The following is a 21,612-nucleotide window of genomic DNA, read 5'->3' on the forward strand; positions in this document are numbered from 1 at the left end:
CAGGTGTTCCTTTATCTGAACATTAGTAATAAGCCATGGTTCAGGCTACATTCAGGAACATTGTCTTGAGCCATTTCAATGTTCTTTTATGTTTGCAATGTCATCAGCAACTGTTGACAATATCCATCCTTTTGTGCAGAGTGCTGCAAGTTGAGAGAAGTCAGTGTGAGAGGAGATAGCAAGCTTGCTTTGGATCAAGGCAAGTACACACTATAAAAGGATATGCTTTGTTTGTTTTTAATTTCAGAGGTAAAAAAAACACATTAATCTTGTTCTTCTTTTCCAGTACAGTTCTAATGTTAAGACATCTGATACATTGGACTTAAAACATAACGGAATCCAACGCAAGAAACAGACTATATATATGTTTATGTACAGCTTATCCTGGCTTATTAAAACCGTTCAATAGCACAAATTGTATGAGGCATTGGTGGAGTGGTCAGTCCAACAGCAGGTGTTAGATCCACATCATGAACCTGCGGAGGCTTCTGGAATGTAAATTTTTGCAGAAGACTTGTGAAGAAAAGAAACAACTCCATTTTTGCAAGAGTTTCTCCAGCACACATCCTTCGACCTGCCATTAACAGAACAAACCGTGAAATCAGAAAGATTCTGTCGCATATGAAATTAATTTTACATTTTGCCTTACTCAACAAATAGTCCAGGTGAAGAATTATCCCTTACTCATTGTGGTTTTATTTAGAAAGGTAATGCAAAGGAAAAGTAATTAAGAAATATATTCATTGTAATTTGAAGTAATCCATCAGAGACAATTTTCCGTTTACAACAATTACAAAAGTTACGCGGTAGTTTGTTAGTTACTATGGGCCAGATTCACAGTGGAAATACGCTGGCGTATCTACTGATACTCCGGTGTATTTTCAAATTTGCCGCATCGTAGCTTTAGTTTGAATTCTCAAACCAAGATACGATGGCTTCTGGCTTCGATCCGACAGGTGTACGGCTTCGTACGCCTTCAGATTGTAGGTGTAATTCTTCTGTAGATCTTCTGTAATTCTTCTACGCCCGCTTGGTGGAGTTCGCGTCGTTTTTCCGAGTCGGGTATGCAAATTAGCTGTTTACGGCGATTCGCGAAGGTACGCGCGTTCGTCGCATTCTCTTACGTCGTCGCTAGTCGGCTTTTCCCGGCGTATAGTTAAAGCTGCTATTTCATGGCTTATATTTAGACCAGCCATGTTAAAGTATGGCCGTCGTTCCCGCGTCAAATTTTAAATAGTTTTTTTTTGCGTAAGTCTATGGGAATAGGAAAGGATGTAACGCATGTCGCCGTTCAAAAAATTCTGTCGGTGCAACGTCATTCCAGCAAAGCACGGCGGGAAATTACAAAATGGAGCATGCGCAGTACGTTCGGCGCGGGAACGCGCCTAATTTAAATGATACACGCCCCATTTGAATTAGGCGGGCTTGCGCCGGACACATTTACGCTACGCCGCTGCAAGTTTACAGGCAAGTGCTTTGTGAATCAAGCACTTGCGCTGAAAACTTGCGGCGGTGTAACGTAAATGACATACGTTACGCCGCCGCAATTATATGTGAATCTGGCCCTATGTTTTATAACTTTTTGACACTTTACAATTTTTCACTTCTTTACTGCCAATCTTCATCAAACATAAAGTCATGGCATTATATGTTCATTCAGGCAAAAATGCTAGGTCTGATAGGTTTACTTTTAGATGTGATAACAGCAGTGTACTCACTAAACAGACAGAAGCATAAAAGAAAAAGTACCGTATATACTCGAGTATAAGCCGACCCGAATATAAGCTGAGGCACCTAATTTTACCACAAAAAAATGGGAAAACTTATTGACTCGAGTATAAGCCGAGGGTGTCCTTCTGCATGCCTCACTGTGCCTCACTTTGCCTCATTGTGTCTATGTGCATGCCTCACTATGTCCATGCCTCACTGTGCCCATGCCTCACTGTGCCCATGCCTCACTGTGTCCATGCCTCACTGTGTTCATGCCTCACTGTGTCCATGCCTCACTGTGTCCATGACTAGACTTACGTTTAACATGGGAGTCTATGGAAGGGGTGCCCGGCTTTGAAAAATCGGTGCTCCCCGGCCGTAGGTCCCCCAGACAGCAAACTTTGCACACTTGTAGAGGAGAACTGGGGCTACATGTGTGCCCGGCAGGGCAAAGTTACCCGATAAATTACCGATTAACATGGGAGTCAAACTTTGCACACCTGTAGAGGAAGAGTGGAACTATATGTGTGCCAAGTTTGGGGTCCAGGCGCAAAAAGGTGACTCGAGTATAAGTTGAGGGGGGGGCATTTTCAGCACAGTGCTGAAAAACTCAGCTTATACTCGAGTATATACAGTATTTTACATTTATTACACAGTAGCTAAGTAGCTAAGCAGGTTTTGCAAAATTATTTCTATAACACGTAATGTGCGATTGTGATTTCAGGTAATGCAACAGATTAACCTTCTGAGGACACAAAGAATGTACAGAATTAGAGAAAAACAACCTATGTATATAATATGAAGCAAGAAAAGCTGCTCCAGGCGAGTGAGTTAATCCCCCCCCACACACACTAGTCAGGTGCTAGCCCAGCTCGTATGCTATGCTATGTAACATGAAGAAATAATTCAGATGGCTGCACTTCCAAAAATCCTTTTATTGAAGCTTCATATGACAAGTGGTTGACAGATGGAGCAGGGGACAAAGAGGTGGACGCGTTTCACGCAAATATCAGCGCTTAGTCATTACCAGAACCTATATATAACCTATGATCTACAACACTATAATATTTATACTCATCTGCTACTATCCTCAGTTGTGCTCTCACACAAAATCAATAACTATACAACAAAAAATACTAATGCACTGCTGACAATGGGCTCCATTCACAAAGCGGTATCTTACCCCTTCCAAGTATGCGGTAAGATACTGCAGAGTGTTTATAATTTTTTAAAAATTTTTGGGCGTTCACTAGAAAAAAAACATACTGCTAAAATACCACACGTGCTAGTTTATGAATGTGACGGTATTAGAATGATATCCCCGTCAAGCATTCCCTTCTCCCCATACAAGAACATCCCCTCCTGGAATCGCCATAATAAGCCACACATGCCAAGGCTTAATGCTGGAACAAGAGACTTTAATGACACAAAAACTCAGCTTATATGTGGTTACAACCTGTTAGGAACGCCCCCCCCCTCACACAGTGGGGTTTCCCATACAGATTATAGGAGACAAGTCGGAGCCGACCATGCAGACACATTTCTTTAGATAAAGACATCAGTGGAGTTAATTACCACACTGAAGCAATCAGAATAATTAACATACCACTTCTCTAATCATTTAGCCTGATGATACAATACACATCTTTTAAGGGTAAACACAGATCTTCTTCACACAACACAATAGATCAATTAACGTTTAGAATAGTGAGGGGACATTAGCACTTCAATAACCTGTTAGAGGAATGAATCACACATGAAATTCCTTTCTACCTCTACACACAGGGCAAGCAGGGAGCATTAAACTGAGACATATAGCCAAATGCATCACAATGGCCCCCCTTTTTCTCCCTGCTCCGGCAAACCCGGTTGGACCTTCCCTGGTCCAGTAGGGTTGACGGGTTCAGAGCTTTTAGTCCGAGGTTAACTCCGTTTGGCATGACTGACCTCCCTTGGCAACTGCTTCCGACTCAGGTATGCCACCGTGTCGTCAGATCACACGCCGGTCAGTCCCCAAGTCTTTGTGCGATCTGCAGAGTCACCAGAAGTCAGTGTGAAGACGGCGAATGGGTCTGTGCGCCGCCATCTAGGTGTCCCGCTATGGGAGGGGGCAGGTTATGGCTCTGAAGTGACAATCCCAGGAGATTCATAAAAGAAAAAGTTATATTTGTTGAAATGCTGTAGCACTGGTGCTCAGAGTCCGGGGGGGGGGGAATCAGTGCCCCATAAGGTCAGCCACCCCCTGCTCCCTCCGCAGCCGCCAGTTCTCCTCTTTGAGCTTCTCCAGCTCCATCTCCAGTTCATGGAGCCTGGGGGGGTCAGCCTGCTGTGACCTCAGGTGGTTGTTCTCCTCCTCCATGCGGCTTATGCACTCCTCCAGCTCTATGTACTCACGGATCAGCTCCTGCTTGCTCATGTCCTGCAGGCTCTCCACGTGGTCCTTCATCATCAGGAACTGGGTGGTGGTGTAAGGGGCCACCGGTGGGCCCTTGGTTAACATCTCGGCCCGCATCTGGGACGCCCGCTGCGACTCCCTCTCCTCCAGTCATTTCTTATCCTCCCAGGTCAGCTTGTTATACGGCTTCCAGGACCTCTTCTTCTTGGGGGGTAGCCGGCGGTGCCTCTATCTGCCCAGCTCCCTCCAGGGCCCCTCCGTCTCATGGCTGTCTCCCATGACCAGCTGACAATGGTGTTCCCTGTTGTCCGTAATACCAGGTTGTACCTTGAGGACTTCGTAAATGGTGTCCAATGGTTCTTCCGGACCCAGCTCCTGGAGATCCCAAGCCGAGTCTACACAATGGGCTGCTGCTGGTGGGCGGTACCCAGGTTGAGACCAATTTGACCTGGTGTTGTCGTTCATGGGGCAATTCTGCTTGAAATGACCCAGCTGTTTGCACCGGAAGCAGCGTGGTTCGTTGTCCTCCTGGCGTGGATAGCGAGGGCTAGATGTCACCGGTCTGTTAGGAGGTTGGTATCTAGCGGCTGGTGGGTGTGAGGGCGCCGTTGGTCGTGGAGGTTGTACCCGTGGTGTGACCTGGTTTGTCTTGCGAGTATCCGCATATTCATCCGCCAACTTCGCGGCCTCTGGTAGAGTCATGGGCCTGCGATCTCTCACCCAATCTTTGACATCCGTCTGGATGTGATTGTAAAATTGCTCCAGGAGCATTAGTTGCAAAATGTCCTCTGCGGTGGTGGCCTGGCTGCTGTTAACCCAGTTAGAGGCCGACAGGGATAACTGGCATGCCCATTCCACGTAAGAGTCTTTCGTGGTTTTGCGTGAGTCCCTGAACTTCTGTCGGTGGGACTCTGGGGTTACTGCATAATGAGCTAGGAGCACTTCTTTAACCCTGGCGTAGCTATGGATATCCTGATCTGGCACGGTCCGGAAAGCATCAGAAGCTTTGCCTGACAGTTTGCCTGACAATATTGCAACCCAGTCTCCTCTAGCTATTCGGTGCAGGTTACATTGTCGCTCAAAGTCTGCCAGGTAGTTATCAATCTCACAGTCCTTTTCATCAAAAGCTTTAAAAGCGCTAAACGGAATCTTCCTTGCGTCTGCTGTGCTGTACTCACTGTTTGGAGAATGTGCGGCTGCTTGTTGGACTGCTGCCAGTTTTAACTGTAGCTCTGCGTCTCTTATTTGTTTATCCTTCTGTAGTTCTGCGTCTCTTATTTCTTTATCCTTCTGTAGTTCTGCGTCTCTTATTTGTTTAGCCTCCTGTAGTTCTGCGTCTCTTATTTCTTTATCCTTCTGTAGTTCTGCGTCTCTTATTTCTTTAGCCTTCTGTAGCTCTGCGTTTACTAACAGGTCCATCACTTTCAGCACCACATCCGGCGTTGGGTTCGGGCCGAACCATGCTAGCTTCTCTCTCATTAGCTTGTTGGCTGGCGATTCCTCCTCCTGAATCACTGGTGTCTCTATCTCTTGTACTGCTGGCGTTGCTGCAATCCCGTCCTCCTGGTCTAGCTCCATTAATTCTGCTATGACGACCCGCTTGGTTTTGTTGCTAGCAATCCTTCCACGAACTTCCAGTAGTTCTTTCAGTGTCTGCTTGGAATCCGGGTGTGAAGGGGAATAGAAGGGAAAATCCCGCTGCTGCCAACCATTTGTGACGGTATTAGAATGATATCCCCGTCAAGCATTCCCTTCTCCCCATACAAGAACATCCCCTCCTGGAATCGCCATAATAAGCCACACATGCCAAGGCTTAATGCTGGAACAAGAGACTTTAATGACACAAAAACTCAGCTTATATGTGGTTACAACCTGTTAGGAACGCCCCCCCCTCACACAGTGGGGTTTCCCATACAGATTATAGGAGACAAGTCGGAGCCGACCATGCAGACACATTTCTTTAGATAAAGACATCAGTGGAGTTAATTACCACACTGAAGCAATCAGAATAATTAACATACCACTTCTCTAATCATTTAGCCTGATGATACAATACACATCTTTTAAGGGTAAACACAGATCTTCTTCACACAACACAATAGATCAATTAACGTTTAGAATAGTGAGGGGACATTAGCACTTCAATAACCTGTTAGAGGAATGAATCACACATGAAATTCCTTTCTACCTCTACACACAGGGCAAGCAGGGAGCATTAAACTGAGACATATAGGCAAATGCATCACAATGAAGTCATGCAGTATTTTAGTAGTGAAAACATGCGATAATTTACCGCCATTGTAAATAGCTGGTTGATAAAGAGCAGGTGGCTATGGCATCCTTAACAACCAGTAAACAACATGCTTGTTTCCTGACCTGCCAGGCTGCATGCCTAAATAATGGTCTGGTATGGATTCAGGGGGGGGACCCACGCATTTTTTTATTTAATTTTTTGGGGCACGGGGTTCCCCTCCAAATCCATAACAGACTCGAAGGACCTGGTATGGACTGGGGGGATGCCCACATTGTTTTTTCTTTATTTTTTAACCACCACTTTTTTTTTATTGTTCAGCTGTAAGCAGAGAAACCCATTGACGGCTGATGACTCATCGGTTGTTAAGGATTCAACGACTGGCCTTCTTCCTCAACAACCAGCATACGCTGCGCCCTGATTGGGCAAAGCTTTGCCCAATCAGGGCGAGGAATGCACTGTGCAGTGCTCAGTGCATTGCAGGGTTCCTCAGACCATCCAGAGTACTGTGCATTACATGCCTCCTCAGACCACTATCAAGAGCACTGTGCAGCATTACAGCCCTCCTCAGAAAACCATACAGAACACTGTGTGCATTACAGGCCTCCTCAGACCACACATGGCACTGTGCAATGCATTACAGGCCTCAGTCCTTAGACCATCCACAGTTATATGACAGCTAAATTTGTGTCTGTGAAGTTTATTCAAACCTTAATATCATAAATAATAACGTTATTATATTTTTACCCCAGGGGTAATTAATGAGTTTGGGAATTCTAGAGAAATGGTTAAATAATGCACTATAATTATTTAATCAATTGCAATTTAACTAAACCCATTAGATTTGAAATAAAATAATTGTAGCAGTAGTAGAAGTAGTAGTAGTAGTAGACTAAAATACGACTAACACTGAAACAATTCACATGACTAAAATATGACTAAACTAAGATGGCATTTTAGTCAAAAGACTATGACGAAGTTCCCATGTGCACAGGGCGTTTTTCAAAAATTGACGCTGCTAAAATCGGCTTAACGGTGTTAAGCCTTTTTTTTGACTTGTCAAAATCAATGGTTCCCTGTGAGAGCCCATTGATTTGAATGAAAGTCGCATCCAAGTTGGATCATGATCTAACTTGTGGTGCAACTTGTGCTCTGAGGACCCCACGCCAAAAAACAAACAAACAGAAATAAACGGCATGAATTCCCCCCAAGATCCATACCAGGCCCTTTGAGTCCAGTATGGATCTTGAAAGGTCGTGTATACATTTCAAGGGGAACTCCCATGCCAAAAAAAAAAAACACACACACGGTGTGGGTCCCCCCCCCACAAGCCATACCAGACCCTTATCTGAGCATGCAGCCCAGCAGGTCAGGAAAGGGGGGGACGAGCAAGTGCCCCTCTTTCTGGACCCTACCAGTTCACACGCCCTCAGTATGGGGGGTGGGTGCTTTAGGGCAGGGGGGACTCTTCGCACCAAAGAACCTTGTCCCCATGTAGATGGGGACAAGGGCCTCTTCCCGACAACCCTGATCGGTGGTTGTGGGGGTCTGCAGGAGGGAAGTTTATCAGAATTTGGAAACCCCCCTTTATCAAGTGGGCTCCCAGATGCCGCCCCCCTCTATGTAAATGAATATGGCAGTGCAGTGTAAATGAAAAAAAATATGGTTTTGACAAGTCGTTTATGAAAAATCTTCCTCTGGTCTTCTGCCTCCGGTCTTCTCCGCTGCTGCTGTCTTCTCCACTGTCGACCTGGTCCTCCTCCGATGCTGTCTCCTGTCGTACCAGCTCCGTTCTCTTCATAAATAACCATGGGGCATGGCCATCTGTGACGTTACCACGAGACACCATGTGATGCCAATGCAAAAAGCTTCTAAAAGCATGATTTTACAGCCACTTTTAGTTTTTTCTAATGCCCTGTGTGCATGGGGACTAGAACAAAAGCAAAATTTGATATCAAAATTACCACTGCCTACCTGCTGCGCTATTACACTCTTATAGCGGGACTCCTCCACTGTAAGAATACACTAATCAACACTGCAGCCGATTGGCTACAAGTAATGATCAAACGAAAATATACCAACAGTCATCATTAGTTTGACTTCTCTCAAAATGTAATAGCCATAGTTAGTTTAGAATTCGGCCGGTCCTTGCTGAACCATCTTGATCCATCTGTGGCAAGCTTAATAGTCCATGCACTATCATCTAATCTGTAGTTATTCTTTGCGGTGAGGCATAAGAGCATTATAATGAAGACAAACCAGATACGATACCTGCTGAAAATGGCATGAAAGCATCTTTCTTCAGAAAATTTCCTTGTGAGTCCAGGAAATGTTGAGGATTAAATATGTGAGGCTCTGCAAACTGAGTCTTGTCATGAAGGACAGATGCAAGAAGAGGGATAATGTAGGTATCCTATAAAATATACATAAATAAAATTATACATAATGGTTTGCCAATTAGTATTTTTGCAATGTGATCACTAACAGAGTATATGTAAACCCTAACAATAAACTTCTCTTTTATTTCCTCTCTTTTGGTTTGTTAACTATACCATTGAAAGTTTTTTGTATTTGTTTGAGACGTACTGTACAGAAACTACCTGTTGATTTTTCCATAAAGCTGAACTTCCTGTGTTTTTTAAAAACAAAAATGTTGCAATAATTTTAAGAAATGAAAATTTCAAAATTCAAAGTGTAAACGTGCAATAATCAATATGCTCATTAGAATGCATAGCCAAGTCCAAAAAAAAAATGAAAAGTGCAGTCCAATGCGAACAGGTACTGTATATACTCGAGTATAAGCCGAGTTTTTCAGCACAAAAAACTGTGCTGAAAAACTCAGCTTATACTCAAGTACACTCTTCCTTTACAAGTATGCATAGTTTGTTGTCCGCTGGACCTAGGTGGAGCACCAATTTTTCAAAGTTGGGCACCATGTCCATAGACTCCCGTGTTAAACGGGCATTTCTCCGGTAAATTTGGGGACCCGGTACCGGCCGGCTATAGGTCCTCTGGACCCGTAACTTGGCACACATTTAGCCCCAGTTCTCCTCTACAAGTGTGCAAAGTTTGCTGTCTGGGGAACCTATGGCCACGGAGCATCAATTTTTCAAAGCTGGGTACCCCTTCTATATACTCCCATGTTAAACGTAAGTCTAGTCATGGACACAGTGAGGCATGGGCACAGTGAGGCATGGACTCAGTGAGGCATGGGCACAGTGAGGCATGGACACAGTGAGGCATGCACATGGACACAGTGAGGCAAAGTGAGGCACAGTGAGGCATGCAGATGGACACCCTAGGCTTATACTCGAGTCAATACGTTTTCCCATTTTTTTGTGGTAAAATTAGGTGCCTTGGCTTATATTCGGGTCGGCTTATATTCGAGTATATACGGTAAGTTAGGGACTTACATCACTGAATTGATTGATATAAAAAAGACGATATTTTGTGTGCAGTTGATAAAATCTCCACTGAGGGACACCCTATGCAAGCCATACGCGTTTCATCATAACTAACGTCATCTGGGGCAAACATCATTGTGCACTACCGGAAGTCGATGGGAAACCATTTTGGATGTTACCATCCGGAACTTTCTAGAGATAAGTGTTGTTTGTTTTTTTTAACATGTGAGCGTTCTAGATATTAACATGAAAGAAGCTATTTTATGGTTTACACTACGAGGAGCTTCCACTTTTATCTTTAACCACTTCCATACCGGGCCATAGTACAGACAGGACACAGACAGGAACACTCTCCCGTCCTGGGTGGGCATCATATAATGTCCTCCCATTCTCGCCACTCCTGTGGGCCCCCAGGTGCCCACAATGCGGCAATTGGGGGATAAGGCATGTCCCTCGGGACACAGCTCATCCCACATCAGTGTAAAGAACCAATAAAAATGTCTCTTTACCATGTGACCAGATGTGTCACAGCCAGTCACATGCACTGTCCTCATGCACGACACTTGTCATCCTGACACAGCCCATCCCCGGTCGTGGTAAAGAGCCAATAGAATTGGCTCTTTAAAACATGACCAACTGTGTCCAATCACAGCCGGTCACAGAAAGTAAAAAAAACAATAAAATAGTGTGGCTCTTAAAGGTGAACAAATAATTGTGCATTGATCAAACAATATAATAAATGTACAACCAATCTAGGTGGTTGCTAATGTAAATAATGAAACATCAAAAGTATAAGTGAAACAATATCATGGTTAAAAATAAATAGGTGAACATCCTAAAATAGTCCATCTTGAAATAGACATACGTGAATAAACAAGCGAGTAAAAAAGTATTTCTTGTGTTGTTCAAGGTGAAAAAGACTTGATCTTAAAAGTGAAAACAAAAGGTAAGGTTGGCGCGCTTACCAGAAGAGACAGACACACCTACCCTACAGCAGGTGAGTCAAACATGCAATCATGAGGAAATACCTCAACAGGAGCCACCTTATGGGATACAAAGTTAGGAAATAGGTTCCACCTGGTGTTGAGCAAAGTGTTCCAGCATCACACAAACGACATCACACAAACGACATCCAAAGTGTGTGGTGAAATGCCTCAGGCCTTGTACTCACGAGCAGACATGTCCGATGAAACCGGTCTGCGGACCGTTTTCATCGGACATGTCTGCCTGGGGACTTCTGTTCGATGGCTGTACACACCATCGAACAGAACTCCGCGTGTAAACAATACGCGGGGCGTGTCCGCGGTGTCGCTGTGTCGATGACGCGGTGTCGCCGCGACAATGACGCGGCGACATGGGGGGGCCTGCCTTTTAAATGCTTCCACGCATGCGTCGAAGTCATTCGACGCATGCGAGGGATGGCGGGCGGCCGGACATGTACGGTAGGTCTGTACAGACGACCATACATGTCGGGGGGACAGGTTTCCAGCGGACTGTTTTAAAGCAAGTCCAGGAAACAGTTGTCCACTGGAAACCTGTCCGATCCGCCCGAAAATGGTCCGCTCGTGCCTACACACGGCCAAACATGTCTGCTGGAACTGGTCCGCGGACCAGTTTCAGCAGACATGTTTGGTCGTGAGTACGGGGCCTCAGATTATACCAGCCCACCAGAGTACCCAAGTACCTATCACCAGCCCACCAGAGTACCCAAGTACCTGTCACCAGCCCATCAGAGTACCCAAGTACCTGTCACCAGCCCATCAGAGTACCCAAGTACCTGTCACCAGCCCATCAGAGTACACGAGTACCTGTCACCAGCCCATCTGAGTACCCGAGTACCTGTCATCAGCCCACCCGAATACATGTTACAAGCCCATCAGAGTACCCAAGTACCTATCTGTAGCCCATGAGAGTACCCGAGTACCTGTCACCAGCCCACCCGAGTACCTGTCACCAGCCCATCAGAGTACCCAAGTACCTGTCACCAGCCCATCAGAATACCCGAGCACCTATCACCAGCCCATCAGCGTACCTTAGTTCATGTCACAAGCCCATCAGAGTACCTACTTGCAGTCCATGCCTCATAGAATATACCTTGGGGTGTTTACTTTCTAAAAATATGTCATTATGACAGTTGTGTGTAAAATATATATATATATATATATATATATATATATATATATATATATATATATTGTTTCTAAATTTGTGGGAAAAAAATTGCCATATCTCTTACTTGAGTAAGAACTTAAGGGCCAGATCCACAAAAACCCGGCGCAACGTAACTTTTTCAATTTAAGTTACACGGCGGAAAATTTCTACCTAAGTGCCCGATCCACAAAGCACTTACCTAGAAATTTTTGGCTGTGTAACTTAAATCCGGCCGGCGCAAGGCGTTCCTATTCAAATGGGGCGAGTCCCATTTAAATTAGGCGCGCTCCCGCGCCGGCCGTACTGCGCATGCTCACAACGTCATTTTTCCGACGTGCTTTGCGCGGTTTTACGTTGCGCCGGGTTTTGAGAATCGCGACGGGAGTAAAAAAAAAAATATACGAGTTGCGGTGGGAAAAAATAAATTTGAAAAAAAAAAATTGAAAAAAAAAAGTCGGCGACGCGGGATAGAAGGGTCTACTTTTACAAGGCCTAAACAGTTTAGGCCTTGTAAAAGCAGCCCTAATTTTACGATTGCAAACTAATACTTACGGAGAAAAAAGCTTTGTGGATCTCCGTAAGTGCTAATTTGCATACCCGAAGCAGCATTTCGACTCGAAATGCCCCCAGCGGCGGATGCGGTACTGCATCCTAATATCCGACAGTGTAAGTCCCTTACACATGTCGGATCTTCTGCCTACAGTATCTATTGGAAACTGATTCTGTGGATCAGTTCCAAAGATAGAAACAGGGATACGATGGCGTATCAGTAGATACGCCGTCGTATCCCTTTTGTGGATCTGGCCCTAAGTACCTTGGACTGTCTAATTTTCAAAAAAGGGGTCATTTGGTTGGTATTTGTACTCTCCTGACATTTCAGGGCCTCAAGAAATGATAGGCCGTCAGTGCATCAGGTGTGAACAATTTTCCATGATTGTCACCATAGCTTGTAGACTCTATGGCCCGGATTCACGTAGATGCGCGTTTCTTTCTGCGGGCGTAACATCCTATTTACGTTACGCCTCCGCAACTTTGTCAGGCAAGTGCCGTATTCTCAAAACAAAGTTGCGGCGGCATAGCGTAAATAGGCCGGCGTAAGCCCGCCTAATTCAAATTGTGAAGAGGTGGGCGTGTGTTATGTAAAATAACCATGACCCGACGTGATTGACGTTTTTCACGAACGGCGCATTCGCCGTCCGTGGACATATTCCAGTGTGCATTGCTCCAAATACGCCGCAAGGACGTATTGGTTTCAACGTGAACGTAAATTACGTCCAGCCCCATTCACGGACGACTTACGCAAACAACGTAAAATTTTCAAATTTCGTCGTGGGAACGACGGCCATACTTAACATTGGTACGCCGCATATACGCCTCATATAGCAGGGGTAACTTTACGCCGGGAAAAGCTTAACGTAAACGGCCTATCTGTACTGCATCGGCCGGGCGTATGTTCGTGAATTCGCGTATCTAGCTGATTTACATATTTCTATGCGTAAATCAGCGTACACGCCCCTAGCGGCCAGCGTAAATATGCAGTTACGATACGACGGTGTAAGACACTTACGCCAGTCGGATCTAAGGGAAATATATGCGTAACTGATTCTAAGAATCAGGCGCATAGATACAACGGCTCAGACTCAGAGATACGACGGCGTATATCGGATCAGTCCAAAGAGAGCCCGAAACATGCGTCCCTCAAGCAGGGGGACGGGAGCCGCCAGCCCTGAGGCGAGCCTAGCACCTCTCAGGTTTGTCTTAGGTGTAGCCTTCTCAGCCTTATTTCTCAGAGCCTGTCAGCAATAGTGGCATTAGCAGAGGTAGCTGAGATAGCAGCAGTTACACATTAGTCAATCTTAGCGTCGAGATAGTAGATGGTAATTGATGAGGACAGCTGATATTATAGTTCATACTATCACTCTCATTAGAAGCACCCACGCTTAATCAACCTTGAGATCCTTGGTTTCTGCTGGTGGTTGTCCAGATAAACGATCCAGATAAGCGGTGAAGCAAGTAGGCAGATAAACTGCAGATAAACTGCCATAGAGGTACGGATGATGAACGGATAGAGATAATGAGCGGATGGAGGGTCATTCAAATGAGGAGCTCTCTCTCCTGTGTCTTCTCACATCCTGTCACACAGACGTGCCACACCCCCGAAGCTGACTTAATAGTATATCGACTGATTTTGATTATTTTCACCAAAGATATGTAGCAGTAAAAAATTTGGCCCAAATTGTTGAACAAAATTTACTTATTTGCAAAATTTTCGCTCTTTTTCCACTTATGTCGCAAAAAATAAAAAACCCAGTGGTGATTAAAGTGGATGTAAACCCGAAATGTAATATTTTTTTTTGCTGTCACAATGTAGAGTATAAGATTTCCTATCATCTGTGCCCAGTCTTGCCACAAAGAGTTACCCTCTGGGTTTCCCACACCATCTCCAGCTCTGAGCAATCCTCTTTTCTTTTTTCAGTGAGATAGACGGACAAACAGAAGAAATCTTTTGTCCGTTCTTCCCCGTTGCTGTGAATGACAGGTTATTTACATATCTCATGCACTAGCCTGAGACAGGCATAATTTTTTAATTCCCACCCCCACTCCTTTTTTAAGTCATGTGGTTACTTTTCTGGATTTTGACTGGATGTAAGTGATCATAGCAGAATTTAGTGTAAGGAATACACAGGAGAAAATGCATGTTGACAAGGGGAGTGAGAGGTGGGTGGGGAGTCTACTGACATCACGACTCCACCCACCGAGCTCCAGACAAAAGACCCACTCTCATAATCTGCAGTTTTTCAGTTCTTATAACAGACAGAGGGAGACATTTGACAGATAAGGATACATGACGGAGGCATCTATATCCTTATAGATCAGCACTATGGCAGTAGTTTAGAAAGGATGAGAGTGGGTTTTCATCCACTTTAAATACCACCAAAAGAACACTTTGCTCAACACCGAGTGGAACCTATTCTCTATTTGTGTGAAAAAAAAAATTATAAAAAATGTTATTTGGGTACAATGTTGCATGGCTGAGTAATTGGCATTCAAAGTGTGAGAGCACTGAAAGCTGAAAATTGGTCTGGGCAGGAAGGGGGTATAAGTGCCCTGTATTGAAGTGGTTAATGTGTCAATACTGGGACAGATTTCTGAATGAAGTGCCTTCCCCTTATATACCATGTTTTCCTGGGAAAAAACCTGGGTCTTATATTAATTTCGGCCCCCAAAAACATATTTTTGGGGTAGGGCTTGTCATTTAATGTGCTGTCTTCTTTCCCCCTCTCCATCCCTGCCTGTCAGGAATCCCCATTGTGATCAATAGTAAAAGTGGTTGTAAAATGCTAGATGTATGTAAAAGGTGTATGTATGTATGTTTCTGTAATCTAATTGAGTCACATACCTTCCGTGAGGGGGACGAGATCCCCCGCTGACAGCCAGTAGAAGAGGAGTGGAGAGCGGCGGAGGTCAGCTGAGCGGTGCTATAAGAAGGTATTTCACTCAATTAGATTAGAGAAACACCTTTTACATTAGAGGATGCATAGAGTGGATTTTAGCAGTTTACAACCACTTTAAAGCGGAGCTTCGACTTTAACCACTTGACAAATGACGGCGGGCGGAATGCTCTATTGTTCCGACAGGACGTCATATGACGTCATTTAAAGCCTCTAGGGTGCGCACGCGCACACCCGTCGCGTCACTGGGAACACAGTGCGCGCGCCCGGCGGCCGCGATGGCCGCCGGGCACCCGCGATTGCCCAGTTTCAGAGCAGGGACGTGGAGCTCTGTGTGTAAACACAGAGCTTCATGTCCTGTCAGGGACAGAGACCGATCTGTGTCCCTTGTACATAGGGACACAGATCGGTCACCTCCCCCAGTCACCCCCCTCCCCCTACAGTTAGAACACACTCAGGATACACATTTAACCCCTTCCCCGCCCCCTAGTGGTTAACCCCTTCCCTGCCAGTCACATTTATACAGTAATCAATGCATATTTATAGCACTGTTCACTGTATAAATGTGAATGGTCCCAAAAATGTGTCCGATGTGTCCGCTATAATGTCGCAGTACCGAAAAAAAATGCAGATCGCCGCCAATCCTAGTAAAAAATAAATAAATCATAATGTCCCCTATTTTGTAGGCAATATAACTTTTGCGCAAACCAGGTTATTGCGATTTTTTTTGTTTTACCAAAAATATGTAGAAGAATACGTATCGGCCTCAACTGAGAAAAACATTTTTTAAAAAAAAAAATGGGATATTTATTATAGCAAAAAGTAAAAAATATTGTGTTTTTTTTTCAAAATTGACGCTCTTTTTTTGTTTATAGCCCAAAAAAAAAAACCTTACAGGCGATCAAATACCACCAAAAGAAAGCTCTATTTGTGGGGGAAAAAGGACGTAAATTTTGTTTGGGAGCCACGTCGCACGACCGCGCAATTGTCAGTTAAAGTGACGCAGTGCCGGAAGCTAAAATCTCGTCTGGGCAGGAAGGGGGTGTATGTGCACAGTAGGCAAGTGGTTAATAAAAAAAAAAATTTAAAGTCAGCAGCTACAAATACCGCAGCTGCTGACTTTTAAAATATGGACACTTACTTGTGTTCTCACCCGAAGCCGACCCGTCCCTCGGCTCCAGGTAAGCCTTGAGGCTTTATAGTCTGTTTCCTACTGTGCATGTGCAAGTCACGCTGTGTGTTCTGAATGGTCCTGTGTGCCTCTCACAAGATAGCGGGTGGGACAACGGAGGGGCCAAACATGGCGTAGTTCGCCATTGATTCTGTGGCGCTCTTTCGCTGGAAGTGGGAGCAAATTCCTGGATTAGACAGTCCCCATGCTTTCCACAGATGAGAGCAGGTTCACCCTCAGCATATGTGACAGCCGTGAAAGGGTCTGGAGAACTTTATGCTGCCTGTAACATCGTTCAGCATGACCGGTTTGGTTGTCGTTCAGTGATGGTCTGGGGAGGCATATCCATCGAGGGACGCACAGACCTCTACAGGCTACACAATTCACCCTGACTGCCATTAGGTATCAGGATGAAATCCTTGGACCCATTGTCAGACCCTACGCTGGTGCAGTGGGTCCTGGGTTCCTCCTGGTGCACGACAATGCCCGGCCTCATGTGGCGAGAACATGCAGCCAGTTCCTGGAGGTTGAAGAAAGTGATACCATTGAATGGCCCCCATGCTCACCTGACCTAAATCCAAAAGAACACCTCTGGGACATTATGTTTTGGTCCATCCGGTGGCGCCAGGTTGCACCTCAGTCTGTTCAGGAGCTCAGTGATGCTCTGGTCCAGATCTGGGAGGAAATCCCCCAGGACACCATCCGCCGTCTCATTAGGAGCATGCCCTGATGTTGTCAGGCATGCATACAAGCATTTGGGGGCCATACAGACTACCGAGGACCATTTTGAGTTGTTGCAATGAAATTTCAGCAAAATTGACTAGCTTGCTGCATAATTTTTTCTTTGATTTTCGGGGTGTCTTTGAATTCAGCCCTCTGTAGGTGGATAATTTTCATTGCCATCAAATGATGTACCAGCATTTCATTCCTAACACATTACCCAGTCCATGTCAGTATAGATATCCAGCATCAGATTTTTGCCCGTTGAGATCTGATATGTTTTCAAAGCGTTCCTTTAATTTTGTTGAGCAGTGTATTATACAGTATGTTAGCTCTTTGGTTTAAATAAGCTTTAATGTTTTGTTCTAGAATTGTTAATAGTAGATCAGACAATTGAAACTTACTTTTGGAATAAAGTAGCCCATAAAGTGGACATCCTTAGTAGTCTGATGGGGTAGGTTCATTGGTAATATATTTGCAAATCTTTGGATCTCATGTAGAACAGCATTGGTATAAGGCATTTGATGACGATGGTTGTATTTAGGCTGCACAGTGCCGATCACTTTTGCAATTTCGTTTTGTACTTTTTCTAAAAAGAAATAATAAAAAAAAAATGCTTCGACTAAGCATTTTACTTTTTAATAGTTGAATAAATTACTCAATATGCTGTATAGTTTATGGTTCAAAGTAGAATTAAAGGCAATTTTTTCCCCCATAGCCAAACAGTAAGCGAGAGGAAATCCCTGCAGATTAAGGAAATACCTTTGCCCCCCCCCCCCCCCCAGGTAACCAGAACTAGTGTCCTCATTGGAAGACTCCCTCTCTATTATTTGAGGACAGTCTAACAATTGGGATGTTTTATTACTTTCACTTTCAATGATAATGGTAAACAGGACAAGTAGAAGATGAATCTTCGTAACAGGGGCATAGGTAGCAATAAACAAACTTGAGAGGTGTTCTAATTTCGCTTTACAGTACTCTGGACAGGACAGCCGTGTCTGTACGCAGCTCCGCACAGGAGAGAAGGATGGTCCCGAGAGAGCGAAAAGGCGCCACTCCCCTTCCTTAAGTGACCTCCTCCACCAGTTCTGAGCAAAACGTCACATCCTTCTGGAGAGCAAAGCATTGCGGGAAATGTAGCCCGCTTCTCCGAGGAGTCCATGGAGTCCGTGTCTCCTGCTACCAGTAGTCCCGCAATGCACAGCCTCCCAACAATGTCAACATATTTACAATTTAAAATATAAGTCCAGCAGGGATAACCTGTCACGAAGCTCTGACAGGATGACCCCGCTACATTAATGTAAAGGGGAACTGTGATATAGAAGGGACTGCACTGTAATGTAAAAGGGGGGTGCTGTGATGTGAAGGGGAACTGAGGCCAATCATATGCAAGCTAAAATGCTGTTTTTTATTTTCCTATCATGTCCCCTTTGGATCTACAGCGACTGCACTTCCAAGTGCACTTTGCGCTTGTAGTGCAAAGTGGAGTTGCCTTTAGTAAATAACCCCCTAGTTTAGGAAGTATAAATGCATGTATAAGGCCTTGTACACACGATCAGTCCAAACTGATGAAAACGGACTGAACTTGCTTTATAATCGGACTGATGGACGACTGAACGTCGGTCAAAACCGATGGTTAGTACACAAAAGCATCAGTTCAAAACCCGCGCATGCTCAGAATCAAGTTGACACATGCTTGGAAGCACTGAACTTCGTTTTTTTCAGCACTTCATGTGTTTTACGTCACCACGTTCTGACCCGATCGGATTTTGAACTGATGGTGTGTAGGCACATCAGTCCATCAGACCATCAGACTTCAGCCTTCAGTCCGTTTTCATCAGTTTGGACTGATCGTGTGTACAAGGCCTCAGAGTTTACATTTTTAAAACAAAGTTAATCCCGCTTTAACAGTTAGTTCGAAAATTGCAGTGTGAATTGTGATTATGTCTGTTTTATAAATGTACTGCATTGATACACTACTGGTATATTTAATATAGTGTTGAAAGATCTTGATATATATTTGATGGACTAGCTAATACCACTATATAGAACATAAAGCACGTTTAGGGTCCATGTACACTGGTCTTAAAAAATGCTGCTTCTCCAGGAGTTTTGTGTTAGTAGCTACAAGACCTATGCGTCCTTGCACATTAGGATGTTTGGAGGCATATTTTAGGCTCAGCAATTAGAGGCAGAAAAAAAAAACCTTCTGGATTACATTTGAGAGGAGTTTTCTGGCAGAAAAATGCTAAAACGCCCCTAAAACGCTTGTACAAAAATGCGCTGTATAAGTGTTTTTTCTTAATGGGGAACTGCCATTTTTTTAAGGCCGGTGTGCATGAACCCTCATATTTTTACTCAAAAAATGGTATTCTTTTATTCAGAATTATTCTTGCATACTAGATTTCATAGTAGTACTATGTAACTTGTCATAGCTTACATGGTAAAGATATTAGTACTTACTGTACATCTGTTGTCTGTGTTCAGATTCATACCTTGAATTTCTGGATATTTTGTCATGAGAAGAAGACCCCAGCGGAGGGTGGCTGCTGTAGTTTCCATTCCAGCGGAAAACAAATTTCTCACAAGACTTAGGAGGTTTCTGCTGTGAAAGTATGTGTCGGGATTACCTTCCTCCTACAGAATTCAGAGCATATAAATTACTAGATATGTGCATTCCCGTTCGTACGAATGTTATTTTCGTACGAAAATGTTCATTTTCGTACCCGCAGAATAATGTGTACATACGAAAAAATGAAAGCACCAAAATACGAAAACGACGGGATTACGAATGAGCCGCATAACGAACAACCGCAAATACGAACGAACGATCTGACGAAAATACGACAAAACGAAAACGGCAAAAGAACGAAAATTACATCTATAACAAAAGATTTGCATTCTGTATCCTGTTTGAATCTCCTCTCTGCTCGTATCCTCAGCCGTATGCTCACACGACATCCACAACAAAAGATTTGCACTCTGTATCTTGTTTGAATCCCTTCTCTGTTCGCACCCTCAGTCGTATGCTCACACGACATCCACAACAAAAGACCCGCACCCTGTATTTTGAATTCCTTTTTTCTGTTCGTATTTTGGATTCAACAGAATGCAAATCTTTTGCCACAGATGTCACACGAACACACGACCGAAAACACCAAAAGAAAAAGGACCCAAAATACAGAATGCAAATCTTTTATTATAGATGTCATTTTCGTTTTTGTTGAATGGGCAGTGAGTGTAGTTAGTGAAGAAGCTTCTCTTTTGTGCTGAGTAGTACAGTAAAGCCAAATAAACTTTTCTGTGGATTTTCATCTGAAGGGAGATCAGTTGGCCAGACTTTTGAACCCAAAAATGGTTTTCTGATGGAGTTTAAAAACGAACAAATTTTCTGAGAACGAACGGAAAACGATCGGTTTTATGTTTGTTGTTAAAAAAATCTGACCAAGTGTATGGGGCTTAACAATCGTTAATATGGATGAGCCGCGTGTTGAAAGTGCCGCGAATCCCGCAATATATTTACGAAAGTACAAAATGACGAAAATCCTTTTTCTGTTCGTATCTTCAGTCGCATGCCCACATGACATCCACAACAAATTGTCATAGATGTCACACGAACACACGACCGAAAACACGAACAGAAAAAGGAATCCAAAACACAGAATGCAAATCATTGACGAAAATTCACAAAAATTACTGTCTAACAAGTAACGAACATGAATTAAACAGAATAACGAACCATCCCGCATGTACAAAAATAAAACGGTAACGAAAATACAAAACGATCGGAATACGAAAAAATCTCGTCGTACGAAAAACGAACGGGAACGAACAGGAAAACGGGCGTCTTACGAAAAACGAACGGAAACGAACCTACGGAACGATACGAAACAGAACAAAAAAAAACGAATTTTTTTTCTGTGCACAATTATTCTCAGTAGGAAAGATACTGTACTGTATATATAAAAAGGAAAGGCAGTTCCTCTTCTTGCTCACCAATGCCTAAATATTAAAAGATAGATCCAGGCAACAAAGTGAGAGCAAATGGTAAGCTATTAAATAGTAAAAAGTAAACACAGAAACTACGTTAAAATAAAAAATAAAAAATGAATAGGCTAGTAGTAATTTTCGTTTTTGAAGACCCCTGATGTTTCATTAAAGAGAACTCATAACAACATCATATCACAGAGGAGACCTTAATTTTGTGAAAAAAATAAAAAAATATATATATAAAAAAAATTGTTACATGCAAGCATTTTAAACCCCCGAGAAATATTTTGTCCTCTCCCCTTCCAATGTACAAAAGTAATCACACTCATTGGGGCACCTATTTATGAAAACGTTGCTTTTACCATATA

General features: G+C 43.8%; 1 protein-coding gene across 1 annotated transcript in view; it reads right to left on the reverse strand.

Annotated features, from left to right (window-relative positions):
• Window positions 1-221: 221 nt before the first annotated feature.
• The window catches only part of LOC120936168 (cytochrome P450 2K6-like), a 50,603-nt gene continuing 29,212 nt past the window's right edge, over window positions 222-21,612 (reverse strand). Inside the window, exons 6-9 of the mRNA XM_040348322.1 lie at window positions 19,750-19,891; window positions 17,659-17,843; window positions 8,628-8,769; window positions 222-574 (exon numbers count right to left, since the gene is read on the reverse strand). Coding sequence (XP_040204256.1) covers window positions 393-574; window positions 8,628-8,769; window positions 17,659-17,843; window positions 19,750-19,891 — 651 coding nt within the window. The 3' untranslated portion in view covers window positions 222-392. The remainder of the gene's footprint in view (window positions 575-8,627; window positions 8,770-17,658; window positions 17,844-19,749; window positions 19,892-21,612) is intronic.

This window comes from Rana temporaria, chromosome 4 (genome assembly GCF_905171775.1).
Source record: "Rana temporaria chromosome 4, aRanTem1.1, whole genome shotgun sequence".
NCBI lineage: Eukaryota > Metazoa > Chordata > Amphibia > Anura > Ranidae > Rana > Rana temporaria.